General features: G+C 37.5%; 1 protein-coding gene across 2 annotated transcripts in view; it reads left to right on the top strand.

The window, feature by feature from the left end:
- Positions 1-19,598, top strand: part of LOC150104209 (nardilysin-like) — a 561,456-nt gene that overhangs the window by 212,669 nt on the left and 329,189 nt on the right. For both annotated transcript variants that reach the window (XM_090396835.1, XM_090396833.1), the window contains exon 14: positions 15,989-16,102. In XM_090396835.1, the coding sequence (XP_090252961.1) occupies positions 15,989-16,102 (114 nt within the window). The remainder of the gene's footprint in view (positions 1-15,988; positions 16,103-19,598) is intronic.

Raw genomic sequence — 19,598 nt, 5'->3', positions numbered from 1 at the left:
TAAACAAGGCCCCCGTTGTTTAATCCTACTGGAACAAATCTGCAAACACACCTCAACTCAACATCACCAGAGTTAAAGATCGGTACTATCAACATAAGAAGCCTAAATGGCAAAGAAATGGAGCTGGCTGAGGAATTAGATAAGTACCAGATCGACATAATAGGGGTGACTGAAACAAAAAAAAAATGACAAAAACTGGTGAGATCTTTCTGAGCAATAAATACAAAATGTTATATTCAGGCAATGACAATCAAGGAAAACAAGGAGTAGCCATAGTATTCAACACAAAATATGAGGCTAATCTTCTTGAATGGCATTCTCAAGTAGAGTAATGTGGGCAAATATGAGAATGGGGAAACTGGACAATGAGACTTATTTGTGCCTATAGTCCCATAGAAGGTTCTACTAAGGTAGAAATAGAGGAATTTTTTGATGATTTAGAAAAAGTAACTGACACAATGAAAAAGGAAAAGTTGGTCCTTGTTGGGGATCTAAATAGCAGAGTAGGAAATGATTGTGAGACAGACATACAAAAATATTTTGGGAAAATTTGGAGAAAAGAGCAAAGCTAATAATAATGGCAAATATCTGTTGGATTTCTGCTCAGGACATGGACTTGTTATTACTAACACCATGTTCCAACATAAAAATGTGCACAAATTCACATGGAGAGAAGAGGCAAGGAATAAGAAAAGTCTCATTGACTATGTTTTTGTTGATAGTGATGTTTTCTCCCTTGTGCAGGACACCAGAGTGTACAGAGGATTTGAAATTGAAAGTGATCACTATTTAGTCTTGAGCAGGATAAAATTAAATTTCATATTGAAAAGAATAACATGTAAGAAAGTTTTAAAGCGAATAAAAGTTGAGCAGCTCTCAAATGTAAACAGTAGACTAAAATACACAAAGATTATTGAAGAAAAAATGAAAGAATTTGAGAACAGGAACCAAACCTTGGAGATTCAGAGGCAAGCCTTGAAGAAAGCCCTGATTAATTCAGCTAGAGAGGCATGTGGAAGAAAGCATATCAATAGTTCCTGGCGAATAAGTCAGCTTGTGCTCTTAGAGAATACAGAGACAAATGCAAGAATGCTAAACACTGTGTAAAACTAGCTAAACAAAAGTCATGGGAGAACTTTGGCAAGAATATAGAAAATAATTATCAAGAAGGTGGCAAAATATTCTGGTGGTTGTTGAAGAAGTTTAGGAATGGAGGAAAGAATGCTGTAAAAGGAGTTAGAGATGATTTAAGGTGACATGAAAATGGAAGAAAAACATATTCTTGAAGTATGGAGTAATTACTTTGAAAAACTGCTAAATGAAACAAGCAGTGATGACAGCACAGTGATAAAAAACACTGACCAGACATGTAGTCAGGAATACATATCCATACTTGAAGTAGAAAAAGCCATCAAAGGCTTAAAATGTGGAAAGGCAGCAGAAGTAGATGATATTCGACCAGAAATGCTGAAGTATGGTGGTATAAAAGTCTTACAGTGGCTGCACTGCATAGTTCAGAAAGCCTGGACAGAGGGATGAATTCCTGATGGAGTTGAGCTCTCATAGTACCCATATATAAAAAGGGAAATAAAACTGAATGTGAGAATTACAGAGGTATTTCCCTACTGAGTTTTCCTGGCAAGATCTATGCAAGTATACTTGAGAAACGATTGAGAAGAATTGTGGAAGAAAAGCTGGGTGAAGAACAAGCTGGATTCAGGCCAAATAGAGGCTGTCAGGATCAGATCTTTATTTTACGACAAATAGTCGAGAAAGCATGGGAATATAACAAAGATCTGTATTTAAGTTTTGTCGATTTGGAAAAGGCATATGACAAGGTGCCAAGAGAGAAGCTATTCAATACGCTACAGTTATATGGTGTCAATAGGGCATTATATGAAGCAATACTTAGTCTTTATTTGAGTTGTAAGTCAGCAGTTAGAATTGAAGGAAGTACAGAAGATGGTTTAATGTTAAATCTGGTGTGAGACAAGGATGTACATTATACCCTCTGTTATTCATTATCTATATGGATCATATTATGAAGGAAAGTGGTATTAAACCTGATATCAAAATTGGAGATGTTAATGTCAGCTCTTTGCTTTATGCGGATGATGTTATACTTCTAAATAAATCTGCTACAAGTCTGCAAGATTCTCTGACTAAATTGAATAACTGTTGTAATAGATATGGTATGAAGGTCAGCAATAAAAAGACAAAGACAATGAAAATAGGCAGAATCATTGAAAATGTCAATTGTGTTGTGAATGGAGAACCTGTGAAACAAGTAAAACATTTCAGCTACTTAGGCACGATTTTTATGAAGATGGTAAATTCAATATAGAAATAGACAACAGAATGAGCAAAGCTGGTATGGTGGGAAGTCAATTGAATAAATTCATATGGAATAAGAGAGAAATTAGTCCGAACACTAAATTAGCTGTATACAAGACAGTGTTCAAACCAGTTTTAACTTATGGATCTGAGAGCTGGGTCAGAAGTAAAACACTTGACCAAAGACTAGAGACTGCAGATATGAGAGTCCTGAGAAAGATTAGGGGCTTGAACAGATGGCATGAATGGCAATATCATATTAAAAACGAGGATATTAGTTAAGAACTTGACATTGTCAGCATCCAGGAATGCGTTAGCAGAGCTAATCTCAGGTGGTATGGTCACTTAAATAGAATGGAAGAGGAAAGATTAGCAAAACAAGTGTTCTCTGCCAGGTTTTCAGGAAAACGACCCAGAGGAAGACCAAGATGTAGGTGGATTGATACTGTACAAAGTGCCTTAGACAATAGAAATATAAGATCATCTGATAATGTTGGAGTCTTGACAAGTAACAGACTGATTTGGAGGAAAATTGTAGATCGGAAGTTAGTAATGATGTAATTTTTTCATGTAGTACTATCATATGCTGTACACTCCTTGAGGGTACATGGCAGGAATTTGATGATGATGATGATAAAAATAATGAATAAAATGTTTATAAAGATTGATTTTTAAATGTATTATTTAATTTTTTTAATATAATTGAATAACTTTGCTATAGAGACTAAACATTGAACTTTTTCAAGCCATTCAGGCCTCCAGTAGCAGGATGATACTCTCATACCATACAGCGAAATTCATTTCTCATCTAATTTCTGTGAGAAACATCCATTCTATCATCTGATTCAAACCTAATACATATTAGTTAGAGAGCAGGGTGTGTTGAACCATCTGGCCAACCAAGCTGGCAAATTTTAGTAACAGTATATGTATCAAAAGGCTTAGGTGTTGCTGATTGTTCATAACAGTACTTCACAGTGTAAACAACACCAAGAGAGGGAAAAAACTAATCAATTGCACTTAGTAATATTCTGCTAGTTTTCTATCTAATATCTTCAGAGCACAAATTGTAATTGTGGCAAGTACACATGCACTAAACTAAATGATCAGAAACAATTAAAATTTTAATTGAAAAAAAATAATGTCTTAACATGGCACCTGCTATGGGCCAGATAACCATAAATTTAATTTAAAGAAGTCATGCTATCAAGTCTTGGAATAACTCTTCCCCAGATCTTTTGCAAATTAATGCAACCGTACTTGTTGTTGGGGGAGTGCTTCATAGCAAATGCCGATTCTAAAAATAGTCTTTCAGACGTATAGCAACTTCTGTTTGATACTAATCTCTTCCTTCATTTAATCCTATGTGAAAAAGTATTCAGAGCATGGTCTGTTAGTCTCAACTTGCCATAAAGATGATCACAGATGTAATTTTTATATTCTTGAAGACCTTGTTCTTCACGATTGCATCGGTATGAAATAGATGCCAAAGTATACCTACCTTGGAGAAATAATAATATAATTCAACAATAGATAAAAACCAATAAATACCACATGGAGTTACCAAAGCATGGGATAATTTACTGGAGATATAAACCAGCAAATGAAGTGCAATTTCTCTCTCTCTCTTAAAAGGAAAATGTTGGTTCCATTTTGCTGCTATATTGGCATACTGTGTTAATGATATTGACAAACTTAGTCCTTCAAAAAAAGAAAAAAAAAAACGGATGCTAACAAGCATTGGAGAGAAATATTTTGGGAATTAAAAAAAAGCATAAAAGGTAAAAAATTCAGACATTAAACAGGTCACAAAATTTGTGATACTCTTCAAAAAGCTAAGCAATTAACATGGGACTTGGCTGGCCATGTAGCCAAGATGAAAAATGACAAATGGATAATCCTCAATAGAAATTGCATTCCCAAAGAGAGAGAGAGGCTAAGGCAGAAAACTGAAATCATAGGATTAGTAAGAAGCAACTCTATTAGGATGCCCCTCCATGTGGGGCACCTGTTCATGGTCGAGGGGACCTCCCAGTGATAGTACTGGCTCTTTTCATTCTTCCTGTATTCTTTGCTCTACTTCTCCTGAGTCTTTTTCACTATCCTTTTTCCAGATCACCATCACTGGGATCCAACGCCCTGCCTCCTTGTTTGCCATGCGACCTATGGACATCCGGAAAGGGGGATCCTGGTAGTTTTGCACTACTTTGGCCCCTGCTTTGGCAAGACAGGCAGTCCTGGATGGCCCAGCCAGGATCAATCAGCTAGTGGGCTTGCCTGCAAGTGTCAACGGTGTTGCAGTAGGTCTCTCATCCCATTGTCTGGGATCGGGATCCTAGACCTGCTGCAGTGCAAGTGTAGTGTCCAGAGTAGCCCTGCCGTTTCACTCCTGAGTGCAGTCTTTGCTTGCCAGGTAGTGGGCATCCATGTGTGGCTCCGTGGTGGGTGGTGAGCTCTGGCGCCAAACTAAAAACTCCTTAAATATGAATCCTTCATCCTCAAATGTTTCAGGGACCCCAACAAAGTCCCAATCAGGTACTGATACTATAGATTCAGCATATGGAAACAGAAGCAAGAAACAAAAGATATTGGATACTAACATAAATGTACCAACCTTTTTAATCATTCATGCAACAGGTGAAAAACTAATTGGGAAAATTTCACCCTTCTTTATCCAAAAAGGTTTAGAAGGACTGGCAGGACCTCCCAAAACTGTCAAGAAATTGCGTTCTGGTGATATCCTCATGGAAACAATGTGTAAACAACATTCCGAGAAACTATTGAGAGCAACGACAATGGATGGAATACAAATTGCAATAACACCCTCACAAAACACTCAATTCCAGTAGAGGAGTGATATCAGAATGGGATCTCCTTGATGTTCCTGATATATGTTCAGAGCTTAAAGATCAAAGAGTGATGGGTGTGAGGCGCATCCTGATATGTAGGGATGGTCGCCTGGCCTCAACCAAGAACACCATCCCTACTTTTGGTACACCTAGGCCTCCAGCATCTGTAAAAGCAGGGTATCTCAGCTGTCCTGTTAGAATGTACATCCCTAATCTGCTGAGATGCTTTAAATGTCAAAGATATGGACATGCCCAAACTGCCTGTCATGGTTCTACTACCTGTGCCCGATGTGGTAGTAAAGAACATGATAATAAATCTTGCTGTAAAAAAAAAAGCTAAATGTGTCAACTGTCAGAGAGATCATCCAGCTTATTCTCGTGCAATGTCAGAAAGGGAAAGATGAAAAATTAAAACAGAACAAAACATAACATATCAAAATGCAAAAAGAAAGCTGGCCACCATTACACTTCTTCTACGATCCTCTTGTGCTGAAAAAGTAATTACAAAAGTGCCAACAGCAACTCAAATATGTATGTCTATTCCACCATCTGATAATTTCACCATAACTGAACTTTACGATCACAAGTGCTTCTCTGTTGAGTGTATTAATCACAAGACCTATGGCCTTACTCCAGAGACAACTTCAAAAATGGTCCCATTCAATGAAAACTCACCTGTAAAAAAAATTATGGCAGATACATCACTCAAAGATAAACCACCAGACACTTAAAAAAATTTACCTCAGTACCCACTGAAAGCAAACTAAACATACCAACTGACCCTAACACATTTGATATTTTGAACACTCCACCAGAGGAAGAGATGGACACTGGCCATCCATACTTCCCTAAAACAGTGGATAAATATAAATCTGACAAAGGTAAGCCTTTAACCTCCCGAAAACCAGAGAAGTCAATAAAATCAAGACAATAAAAAAAACGCCGTGGGATTCGACAGAATATTGACGATATCAAGATGTTGTTGCAGAAACACAAACCTTTCTGTTTCTGTCTACAGGAAACGTACTTAAGTCCCAATGAGGACCATACCTTTAGGAACTTCACTGTTGTATGTAAGGACAGAACTGGAGGTGGCTCATGGAGGAGTAGCTATCCTAGTAGGCAGTCATATTCCTTTCTATCAGGTTCAACTTAATACTTCTCTGGAAGCAGTAGCGATTCGCTTCTCTGTGGGATTTCTTATTACAGTATGTTCAATTTATTTACCACCAAATGCCAAGTTAAATGAAATTGATCTTGATAACCTTATCCTGCAACTGCCTGAACCCATACTTTTGATGGGTGACTTTAATTGTCACAATACTCTGTGGGGTAGTGCCAACACTAATAGACGAGGTCGAATCATTGAAAGAATTCTTGATAATAATAACCCCTCCCTTTTAAATAATAAATTCAATACTTTCTTCCATATGCCTACCCGTTCATATTCTGCAATTGATCTTACAATCTGCTCCCCTTCCATTCTTCTACTACTCATGTGGGACGTTGAAGAGAACATATATGGAAGTGATCACTTTCCTGTTCTCTGCACAATGTCTTCACAAGAACCATGTTCACCCACACGTATACCTATGTGGAAAATTGACCAGGCTGACTTGAACACTTTCTCTCATATTGCAAAATTTAATGCTGATGCCATCAGTCAAACACCTATCAATGAAGTGGTAAAATGTATAACAGAATTCATTGTCCAGGCAGCAACAGCCTCCATCCCGAAAACATCATCTTGGTTTCCAATCTATCCAAAACCTTGGTGGAACCCAGAGTGTCAGACAGCCAAAAAAGATCATCACAGAGCTTGGGGGCATATTTCATAGATACCCCATCACATCAAACTTAATAGCTTTCAAGCGTGCTCGAGCCAAAGCACGTTATGTAAGATGTCAGAGTCAAAAACAATCATGGATCCAATTTACTACATCAATTAATCAAATGACCGGTCTAGGCAGATATAGAACACATTGTTTATCTACCTTAAACCATAATGGAAGTGTTATTGCTGATCCCAAAGCTATTCAGATACTTTGGGAGAAACTTTTGCTAGAATCTCAGCAACAGCTTCATATTCTCCTGAATTTTTAATACTGAAAGAGCAGCAAGAGAAACAAAGGCTTAATTTTTCTAAGAAAAATTCTTCAGTCGTATAATCAGCCATTTGTTAAGGAAGAACTAAAAAGAGCTCTCCTACAATCTCACCCTAGTGCAGTAAGGCCTGATGACATCCATTATGAAATGATAAAACATCTACCATCATCCTCTATTATATAATCTATTATATAAGATCTGAGTTCAGGTTACTGGTCACGGTCAGTGAAAAGGAGGAATGGAGTGTACTCTCATCGGCAAAGCTGTGGATAGGATTGGAAGTCTGAGAGAGCCAGTGAGAAAGTTGCCAATCCAGTTGCAGAGTGTGGAAAGCAGACCATAGGATGGCAATTTATTAAGTAGGCCCCTGTACCAAACCTGATCAGATGCCTTTGATCTGCCGAGGGCAACCAGGCGAGTTTTTCTAAATTTTTCCATGGCTTGAGTCCAGAGGTGGGTGGTGAAACCAAGATCAGCTGTTGATCACAAGTAGCAGGATCCATACTACTGGTCACAGATTACTTGGTATGACTAGGTGGTTCATGAGTTGGTTATTGATGATCTTCACCATAATTTTAGGGAGAACAGAAGTGAGAGCAATTGGACAGTAGTTGGCTTTTTTTTACCTTTCTTTGAGATGTGCTGAATGTGGACTTACTTCCATGTTGTAGGGTAGATGCCAGTTGAATAGGATTGATTGAAGAAGCAATATAAGATAGGTGTCAGTTCTGTGACACAATTTTTTAAAACAATGGGTGGGATACCATCAGGACCAGATGCTTTGTTTTTGTTCAGGTTATTGAAGATTCATTGGATTTCTTTTTGTCTGAAGACTATGGGTGACACGAAGGAAGCCATTTTTTGTAGTACGGAGGGAACTTTGCCCAGGTCATCAATGCAAAAATTTGAAGAGAAGGGTGATGCCAGTAATTTGGACTTGTCTTTAAGTGAGGTAATTACAGTACAATCTGGATGTGAGAGTGGTGGAAATCTTGCCCAATGGCCTTGGCAAGGGGCCAGAAGGAGCGACTGCCATTTGGACAGGAGGCGAGTTTGCAGCATTTGGCCCTTTGAAAGTCTGACTTGGATTTGATGATGATTCTTTTACAGTGGTTGTGAGCTGCAGAGTGGGCAGTTGGAGTTTTGGTCTTGGGCCATTCGTGGTAAGCAAAGGTTTTTTTTTTACAGCATTGGCACATTTTTTTTTGAGTACCAAGCCTTGGATGGTGGCTGAGAGTTTGGAGTGGAATGAGGGATGAAAGCCTTCATTCCTGTGAGGATGAAGGTTTTCTAACTGGGAGGATCACGGAGGTCCTCCCAGTTGGCACTCTTGTAGTGCCAAAGGACATGAGACTGTGAACTGGTGGGTGAAGGTTGTTCTGTGGTAAGAGAGACTAGTATTAGGTTGTGGTCCGAGTTACCAAGAGAAGAACTGACAACCACAGTATACTTGGAAGGGGAGCTTGTTAGCAAGAGGTGGAGTGTGTTGGAGAGGGTTGTCTGGTATTCTGGTAGGAAGATTGATGATCTGAGAGGTCATTGGGGATGGCAAATAACTCATCATTCCTGCATGCTTGTTCATGCAGGAATGATGAGTTATTATTTAGAAGGGATGAGTTATTATATAGAAGGGAGAGCCAATGTGAGTTGTGAGCATTGAAGTCCCCAAGAAGGATGACCTCAGTATTGGGGTATTTTGACTGCAGGAAGGTGAGCTTTAGAGAGAGAAAGAGAGATAGTTAAAGAAGGCAGAGTGGTTGATGGAGTTTGGGGAGCGATAGAGAGCATATGAAAAGGACAGGTTGGTTTGGTGGAGACATTTTGAGCCAAAGCAGATTCAAACAGTGGGGATTCAAGGATGTGCAATCTCTGGCATGGTATGTTGGTTCTGAAGAATGCATAAGCGATGCCCTTGTGGTGGAAAGGGCTGTGAAATGTGTAGTTTGGGCAGTGGCTGTTGTAGTTGCCAGTTGGGGTCCTGCTAAGAATAGTACTTCTGGTTTTAGATGACTGTAGGTGGTGGTGCACATCATTTGTAATGATGTACACCACCATGAAAAAATCAACATCTATCTACATCACAGATGTTGATTTTTTTTTTTTTTTGATAAGAATTAATGTTGGTGGGTTGTTTAGTTTGATTTTTTATGTTTTTTTGTGGGTGGATTTTTTTATGAGTTTTTGTGGGAGAATTTTTGAGATCCACAGTAAAATCACATTTCTTTTGGTGGTTGTTCATTGTATTTTGTGAGGAAGAGATAAAGAAAAAGTGCAGTGAGGTGGCAGACTCACAAACATACTGCCCACACATAGAGAACTCAGTTTCCTGTCCATATGTGACCTGAATAGTTCCCCCTGTAACCACACTATTTGGTCTCCCTCCACACATAGGGAACTCAGTTTCCTGTCCATATGTGACCTGAATAGTTCCCCCTGTAACCACACTATTTGGTCTCCCTCCACACATAGGGAACTCAGTTTCCTGTCCATATGTGACCTGAATAGTTCCCCCTGTAACCACACTATTTGGTCTCCCTCCACTCACAAACAGGCAAAATACGTGGCTGCAGGATTTGACACTGGTTGATTAGGAACCCTCCAGATTCGTTATTAATTGGTTCAGTCCCATGTACTATCCATCATTGGCCTGAAAAGCTGTTTTACTGCTCTATTCTCAAATGGGGGACGGTCCTGATGCCCCAAGAGAGATTTGTATATCATTGAGGGTGTCACTCTCACTGCGTTTTTGGAAGACTGGGAAGTGGGGACAGAAACCAGAACCCTTGCTCTAGCAACCAAACATGGCTTCAGTCACTTCAGGTCTCTAATAAACAAGGTGGTGGTATTTCACTGGATGATAAAAAAAAAAAAAACATCTACCACCTAGAGGTCTAATTGGCATTTCCTTCAACTAGGGAAGATATACTTTTTTGGCAGTAGTGCTTGCCAGGTTTACGAGCCCTATGTGGATGACTTCACTGTGAGAGGCTATGTATTGTGCATCAACAGCACTTTAGTGACAACATTAATGTGGTCAAGTGTAGAGTGATGCTCTTTGGGAAGAAGGGATCACAAGCTGTGTACTGTATTGATGGAACTGAACCAGTAGTGGCCCATGAAGTTTTAAGTGGGGGTGCTGCCTATACAAAATTTAAAAAAACATTCTTTTTTTCCTAATTAGTAACATTGATTTATTAATAAATAAATCTGTAGATTTATTTATTAATAAATCAATGTTTATTTATTTATTAGGAAAAAAATAATTTTTTAAAAATTTATTTTGTATAGGCAGCACCCCACTTAAAACTTCACAGGCTGCAACTGAACTGTAGGAAACTGATGAGGCCAGGGATTTGGAGGTGATTGTGGACAAGGAGTTGAAGTTTAGAGGGCATATGGCAGAGGTAGCCAAAACAGCACATCAGATTATATGGTTGTTGAAGGGTGAACAGATCTGCACATGCAGTAGCCCAAATGTGATATTATTATATGGCTTTAATAATATTACATTTGGACTACTGCATGCAGATCTGTGCCCAAATTTTATGGAGATGAAGAAATGGTGGAGATGATCCAGAAGCGAGTGACAAGGATTGTGGTGGGTCTACGAAATGCTCCCTATGAGAACAGATTGCAGATCTGTGAACTTCAAAAACTAGCTGATTGGTGAAAAAAGAGGAGACATGATGGTAGTATATAAGTAATCAAAGGGATTTTATGGAATTGGCACTGAAGGCTTTTTTTTTTTGGTACATGGCAGGAAAGGAGAGAACAAGGGGTTGCACATGGAAATTGTGTAAGAGCGTGGTTAGCAAAGGTATTAGAACTAGATTTTTTTGCTTGGAGGATGATGAATTGGTTTGCCAAAAGTGGTTAATGATTTGTCAGTGAATTAGTTTAAGGAGAGGTATGATTGGTGTGAATAATTGATTTCCTGCAATGAGTCTTCTCAATGGAAAATCAGACGATATGGCTGATTTTCCACAGGTTTTTAATGACATTTTCTACCTTAAATATTGCCTGCTGTTTCAAAGTAATTGCAACAGACAACTAGGATATCTCTGTCATCGATTTTTATGTCAAATTTTTCATTGGTTAATGATTTGTCAGTGAATTAGTTTAAGGAGAGGTATGATTGGTGTGAATAATTGATTTCCTGCAATGAGTCTTCTCAATGGAAAATCAGACGATATGGCTGATTTTCCACAGGTTTTTAATGACATTTTCTACCTTAAATATTGCCTGCTGTTTCAAAGTAATTGCAACAGACAACTAGGATATCTCTGTCATCGATTTTTATGTCAAATTTTTCATCTCTGTGATTCCTTTTACAGTATTCTTTCCTTCATTTCTAAGCTTTTTCAATAGCCAACCTGGTATTTATTTTCTGTATATTGCCAATCTTCCTGTAAAGTTTGTTAGCTACTTTTACACATAGTAGTCTCTGATTTCTTGCATTTTTCTGTATATTCTTTCGCAGCATCCTCCTCTTTAACTTCTTGAGTTCACCATAAAGTTTTTGAAAGGATGAGAAAATCCAAGATTTTCTCATCCTTTTGAACAGTTTCACTGCATTCTTTCTTGTTTAATTTTAGTATTTTGGTCTAATTCTGCTACTGAGTCTTCAAGGTTTATTTCTTGTTTTCAGACTCATTTTTTTCTCAAATTAATGTTTTTATATTCAGGTCTGCAGTTTGCCTACAAAAACTACTCAACTTCGATCCCCCCCCCCCGGTTCCCTGATAAACCATTGCCACCTTTAGCTGGGAAACATCGTAGCCAACATGACATTTTATTAAGTTATAACATTGTTTTTCACTTTATTTTAGTTAAGTTAAATCTCAAATTGCCACCTCTTTGATTCATTCAGTATCCAGGTAAGCTTCATTCTAATTAGATTCACTACCACCTGAAGGTAAGGATCAGACATTAGGTTAGAAGCTCCTGTTGTTCTGCTCATTCCTTCAAAGGCTACACAAATGTCTCCTCCAATATATCTAGCTTTGATTTATCCTTAAGCAGCACTGCTCTACTCCGTTCCAGCAAATATAAATAAGAAAGACTATCCCTCGAATATGCCTCTGCCTTAAAAAATTACCCAAACCTCAATAAATTTGGTTCCATTAAACTGCCTCAAATTTGGGATGCTCTCATCCTCCATACTTCAGCCGAACAGCCAAGGGCTCACATTTTAGCCTGCTGGGGGCACTATTTAGGACTTCAGGCTTACTTTCAGTTGACATGCTTCAGTGTCATTGCTTAGCATAGTGCTTCCATGCACATATCACATTATATTGTGTTCCTGATAATGACAATTTTACTTTGTGAAATATTGGAATATTAATTAAATTTATTTTAGTTAATATTAATTTGCATTGTAATTTCCTTAAAAACTAGTTTTGCAGAGGAGAATAAATGTCAATTCTTGTTGGTAAGTGCAATGCGTTTGCATGTTAGATTGATGAGACTATAGTGTGTTTTTTTTTGTTGTGCACTCTAGGAAGCTAGCAAAGCAAGGTATATAGGTAAATCAAGTTCAAATCACATCACTGTAAATATGGTAAAACCAGTTGTAAGGATAACACTGTGTTGAAAAGATCACTAAAAGTTAATGTTCCCCTTTATAAGATCTTCAAGACCTTGATTTTATTAGATAAAGAAAGAATATTTTTCAGTAAATGTAAGAGAATGAGGAATTATTAATGAAATTTAAGTAAGCATATGAATAGCAAAGATATGAAGACTGTAATAGTTTGCTGACTGGAGCAGTGATTGTATTGACATTTTAAGGAGAGGTATAATAGTTATGTGAATAATGGTTATGGCCTTCTTATGGTGAATATTAGGACATCATGGATATCCCATAACAATGTTATTATTATTAGTCTTCTCGTAGACAGGCTTATATGTTGGTTATGCATTATTAAATCACTTAAGGAATTAAACAACGTAGATAAGAATATAAATTAAATTACACTTTAATAAATATTTCCGATATTTCGGCAACATCATGTTGCCATCTTCAAAAGAAATTTACAAAAAAAGGCACGTGCACGTAGGCACTACAACACAGTAACTGAGAATGAGGAGATGAAGCTATTGTTCTCCTAAACGTCCTGATGGTGCCCTCTAGAACTCTACCATCAATCCAAAACTTCCTATCAACACCATAATCAACCTTTCTTCAGTCACCCTGAAGCCTGAAGCACTCAACGCACTTTCACGTGGCCACAACTTCGCCATTGCTCCCAGAAAAATACCTAGCGATGATATTATGATCCAGATCGAACGCGAAATCCACCACCTTCCACATCAAATCGCCAACAGTGTAAGACTGGATGTAGCTTGTGTCCTCTCCAAAGCAAGACCACCAAAAACCAACATATCCAACAAGGAATATAAAGCTCTGCAGGAAATGAGGAATAATAAAGAATTAGTTATCACCAAAGCAGATAGTACTTAACCAAAAGGACTACACAGGTAAGCTTAATGCTCTTCTATTAGATCGGGCTACTTACCTCCCTATTGAATACGATTCCACCAACTCACAAATTAGAGACTTCACAGGCTCCTTAAGAAGGTCACTTCTTGGCCTGTAGAAGTTACCAACAGATTAAAGCCGTTTAACTCTATAGCCCCCACCCCCCCGTATTTATGGACTTCCAAAAATACATAAAGAAAATGTGCCATTACGTCCCATAGTGGATGGCATTGATTCTCCCACATACAAATTAGCTAAACATTTGGCCAAAGAGCTCACACACTGTACTGGCAACAACACACCATCACGCATAAAAAACTCACCCACTTCAAAGCCAGCATAGAAAACCTTACACTCCAACATACTGACATAATGGTCAGCTTTGACGTCTCCTCCTTATTCACAAATGTCCCACCCAAGGAAACTTTAGAGCTAATCCAAGCTAAATTTTCTCCTGATATCTCAGCCCTATTTCAGTTCACAATGAACTCAGGCTATTTCATTTGGCAGGGAAAATTCTACAAACAAATAGAGGGGACAGCCATGGGTTCACCACTCTCCCCACCCTTAGCCAATTTCTTTATGGAGGCCTTTGAAGAAAAAGCCTTAGCCTCTGCCCCACAAAAACCAACCATATGGCTTCGCTACGTTGATGATGTGTTCGCTATTTGGCCACATGGCTCTGAAAAACTCCTCTCTTTCTTAACGCACTTAAACAACCAACACCCCAGAATCAAGTTTGCCCTGGAAAAAGAGGAAAACAACAGCCTCCCTTTCCTAGACACACTAGTCACCCACCAACCTGATGGAACCTTGGTTTTCTCAGTTTATAGAAAACCCACCCATACAGGCAGATACATTCACCAACAATCCTTCCCCCCCCCCCCCCCTCACAACAATATGGAGTGGTGAAACACTATACAACAGGGCTAAACTAATCTGTTCTAACGACATGGCCCTAAACACTGAACTAAATCACACTTTCTCATCCAATGGCTACCCCCCCCCCCCACAAAAAAAAAAAAATTCCAAAAAATATTAAAACCTACAAACCACAGCCCCCCTCCCAACAAGGATTACTCTAAATCCATCACCATTCCCTATATCTGAGGCACTTTGGAAAAAATTACCAAAATCTTAAAAAAAACATGACCTGACCTCCTGTTACAGGCCATACAGAAAATTGCAACTCCACCAAAGACCAACCACTTCCCCTAGACCTACCTGGTGTATACCAGGTCCCTTGCAGCTGTAAACTGTCTTACTTTGGCCAAACAGGCAGGAAAGCAAATATTAGAATTTCTGAACATAAGGACTACATCTGTTTTCACAAGTACAGCCATTCTGGTCTTGCAGACCATGCTCTGGATATACGCCACAGAATACATTGGAAGAAAGCTACAGTAATACACCGCAGCAAATACAAATTCAAAAGACTATATATGGAATCAGCCTCAGCCCTGAGAAACTCTCCTAACCTCAACAAATTTGAATGTATGCAACTGCCCCAAATTTGGGAGGCTTACATCAGCAGACCTTTAGCCCAATGGCCAAGAATACCTAATTAGCCTGCTAGAGGACACCATCAGGACTTTTAGGAGAACAGTAACTTCATCTCTTCATTCTCAGTTACTGTGTTGTAGTGCCTACGTGCATGTGCTTTTTTTTTTTTTTTTGTAAGTTTCTTTTGAAGATGGCAACGTTACATTGCCAAAATATCGAGAATATTTATTAAAGTGTAATTTAATTCATATTCGTATCTACGTTGTTCAATTCCTTAAGTGATTTAATAATAAATAATATTATTAGTCTATCTCTCACTCATAATGTCATTGTACAGAGCATATTAGAAGATTGTGCATCATATAGTGCCACTGACAACCAGGTGACTAAAAAACTTCTTCCAGAATATATCCAGCTATTCAGTCATGTTTTTTCCTCCATGATCAAATGAAAGCTGATGATTAACATTTTATACATTCTTTGATCCTTTCTAGGGATTATTCTTTAATGACAATTTTAAAAATGTTTGAATATATTGAATTGCGGTTTATTTTAAAATGCATTTAATTTTTTGTTGACATTGTTGTTGAACTTTTCATTTCTTTCTTTCTTTCTCTCTTTCTTTGTTTTTTGACTCTTCTGTTTTTGAAGCTATATTATTTTGTAAAGATTTTAAAGGAATTATTTATTATTATTATTATTTTTTTTAAAATAGATACTGACAATGGTATTTCAGTATTTAAAGATGCTTCAAGATGCAGGTCCTCAAGTGAGAATATTTAATGAAATTCAGGCTATCGAAAATAACAAATTTCAATTTGAAGAGCAGGTACATTAAATTATAATAATTACACATTTTTAAAATGATTATAAAAGTGATTATATAAATAACAGTGATTAGAAAAATTATTAAACTTGCTAACTATGTTTTAAATGTTATATATGACAAAGTTTTACTTGGTTGGATTAATTAAGCTTTCACTCTCAAAACAATGAGTCGTGGATTCAAATCCCACTGTGGGGTGGATGTTTGTGAATATGTTTTGATGGTAATTCTGGTAGATAGTTATAACTATTATTTTTCAGGAAATTACAATGTATGGTGAATTAATTATAATAACTTTAATTAATAATTCAGATATTTCAGCAACATTGCATTGCCATCATCAGGGATCACAGAACAATGATATGTGCATGCATGCTAATGCTGGGTAAATGAGGCTGAAGAAACTCAACAGAAATCGGGCCTAGAGTCCTAAATGGCACCTCTTAGTTGACTAAATTAGGTGGTCTTGGGCTGAATATCTGATGATGACTGGTTCCCAAAAGTTTGGCAAGGAAAGTTCTATAAGCAGATGGAGGTGACAGCCATGGGTTGTCCACTTTCTCCACCAATGTTCAACTTCTTGGAGACCTTTGAAAAAGTGAAGAAAAAGCCTTAAACCCTGCCCAGCATAAACCCAGTGTTTGGCTATGCTATGTATACGATGTGTTCTCCATTTGGTTATACAGCCTTAATATTCTCAACATTTTCTTAACACATCTCAACAATCAGCATCCCAGGATCCAGTTTACCTTAGAAAAGGAAAACAACAACAGTCTCCCCCCTTCCTGGACACTCTGATCACATTCCATCCTGATGGATCCCTGGCATTTACTGTTTATGGAAAACCTACACTTACTGGTAGATATATTCACCATCATTCCCCACACACACCACTTTCTTAGCCATTGCTACAACCCCTACAAAATCCACAAAATATTAAACCTGTAACTGCAAACCCCCTCTCCTCCTCCTTCAGAGCAGAGATTACACAAAATCTATTACCATTCTATACATTTCGGGCACATCCGTAAAATTAACAAAAAAAATCTTAAAGAAATACAACCTCAGAACCACTTGCACACGACATACAAAATTGGCATCCCTTATCCACTCTACCAAAGACCAGCCACATTCCCTAGTCCTACCAGGTGTCTACCAAGTCTCTTATAGTTGCAGACTGCCTTGCTGCAGCCAAACATCCAGGACAGCAAATACCAGAATTTCTGAACACATGGACTACATCCAGTTCCACCATTACAGCTACTCTGGACTTGCTGACACTGAAGAAGGCCACTCCTATTGCACTGCAGGAAATACAAATATGGGTGACTGTTCTTGGAATTCTGCCTCAGTTCTGAGTAGCTTTTCAAACCTCAACAAATTTCGGTGCATGAAACTGCCCCAAATTTGGGAAGCGCTCATTCTCAAATTTTTAGCCCAATGGTCAAGACCACCCAATTTAGCCCATTTGGGGGCACCATTTTGGATTCTAGGCCTGACTTTGGTTGCCTTTCTTGAGCCTCATTTACCCAGTGTTAAAGCCTGTTTGCATGTATCATTGTTCTGTGATCACTGATAATGGCAATGTAATGTTACCAAAATTAATAATTATAATAATTATAATATTACATATATGTTGTAATTTCCTGAAACATAATAGTTATTTTGATGGTACATCATTTGCATCACCAAGTCTACAACCACTATCCCACATATTATACGACTGAAATGGCTTGGGAAACTGGAGTAGAGCAGGGTATGTATGATAGATAAATAGATTTCATAAGTGGAGTTTTCACACACACACACACATATGCACAGTGCTGGCCTTCTCTATAAAGGGCCCTAAAATAATTTTCAAAGGTAAAAATTAAAGGATTCGAAATAAACGTGTTGTAAAACCTTTTACCTGCAAATGATTTTGGCACAGGAAAACAAAAAAAAACATATTTGAAATATAACAGGTTAACATAACGTTTACTGAACACAAAAACAAAAGTATTAAATAATTAAAATAAATAAATGTTTAACACAAACAAAAGTAACCTGGCTCACCAACTAGCGCACAAAAACTATTTACAATTAATTATTGTTTAAAGTAATAAAAAAAATTAATTTAAGCACATAAAAAAATAAATAGGTTTACTATTTAGGGGCCTAGTTTTACTAACACGTATATTGCTTAATATGCATTTATTTAAATATGCGATTTTTTTTTTTGCTATGTCATTAATCATTTCCGAAAAATTACAATTTTTGGCAATTTCCTTTTCGATGCTTAATATAGCTAGTGTATTTAAGCGTTCTTCGCACATACTTGACCGAAGTTAATTCTTTATTGATTTTAATTTGCTAAAAGAACGCTCTGTACTTGCTATAGTAAATGGTAATGTAAAGAAAATTTTCAATACAGTTAACACATTTGGAAATAGTTCATTATAACTATTATTTAATATATATTGCAATATGTCTTCCACGTTATTTACATTTTTTTAGTCCAAGATCAATTCTCGTAACAAATCAATTTCCTGGATTAAGTCTTCATTTACATCTTTACTATAATATTTTACAAAATCCCTTGAGCGGTTTTCTATTCATTTTTTTCTAATGTTTTTATCATCATCATCATCATCATCAAATTCCTGCCATGTACCCTCAAGGGGTGTACAGGATATGACAGTACTACATGAAAAAATTACATCATTACTAACTTCCTATCTACAATTTTCCTCCAAATCAGTCTGTTACTTGTCAAGACTCCAACATTATCAGATCTTATATTTCTATCGTCTAAGGCACTTTGTACCGTATCAATCCACCTATATCTTGGTCTTCCTCTGGGTCGTTTTCCTGCCAACCTGGCAGAGAACACTTGTTTTGCTAATCTTTCCTCTCCCATTCTATTTAAGTGACCATACCATCTGAGATTAGCTCTGCTAACGCATTCCTGGATGCTGACAATGTCAAGTTCTTTCCTAATATCCTCATTTTTAATATGATATTGCCATTGATGCCATCTGTTCACGCCTCTAATCTTTCTCAGGACTCTCATATCTGCGGTCTCTAGTCTTTGGTCAAGTGTTTTACTTCTGACCCAGCTCTCAGATCCATAAGTTAAAATTGGTTTGAACACAGTCTTGTATACAGCTAATTTAGTGTTCCGACTAATTTCTTTCTTATTCCATATGAATTTATTCAATTGACTTCCCACGATACCAGCTTTCCTGATTCTGTTGTCTATTTCTATATTTAGTTTACCATCTTCAGTAAAAATTGTGCCTAAGTAGCTGAAATGTTTTACTTGTTCCACAGGTTCTCCATTCACAACACAGTTGACATTTTCAATGATTCTGCCTATTTTCATTGTCTTTGTCTTTTTATTGCTGACCTTCATACCATATCTATTACAACAGCTATTCAATTTAGTCAGAGAATCTTGCAGACTTGTAGCGGATTTATTTAGAAGTATAACATCATCCGCATAAAGCAAAGAGCTGAC

The sequence above is a fragment of the Typopeltis vanoorti genome, chromosome 8, assembly GCF_054136105.1.
Source record: "Typopeltis vanoorti isolate ZY-2024b chromosome 8, IOZ_Tvanoo_1.0, whole genome shotgun sequence".
In the NCBI taxonomy this organism is placed as follows: domain Eukaryota; kingdom Metazoa; phylum Arthropoda; class Arachnida; order Uropygi; family Thelyphonidae; genus Typopeltis; species Typopeltis vanoorti.
Note: the sequence above shows the minus strand (reverse complement) of the source record. Positions and strands in the feature narration are given on the sequence as shown.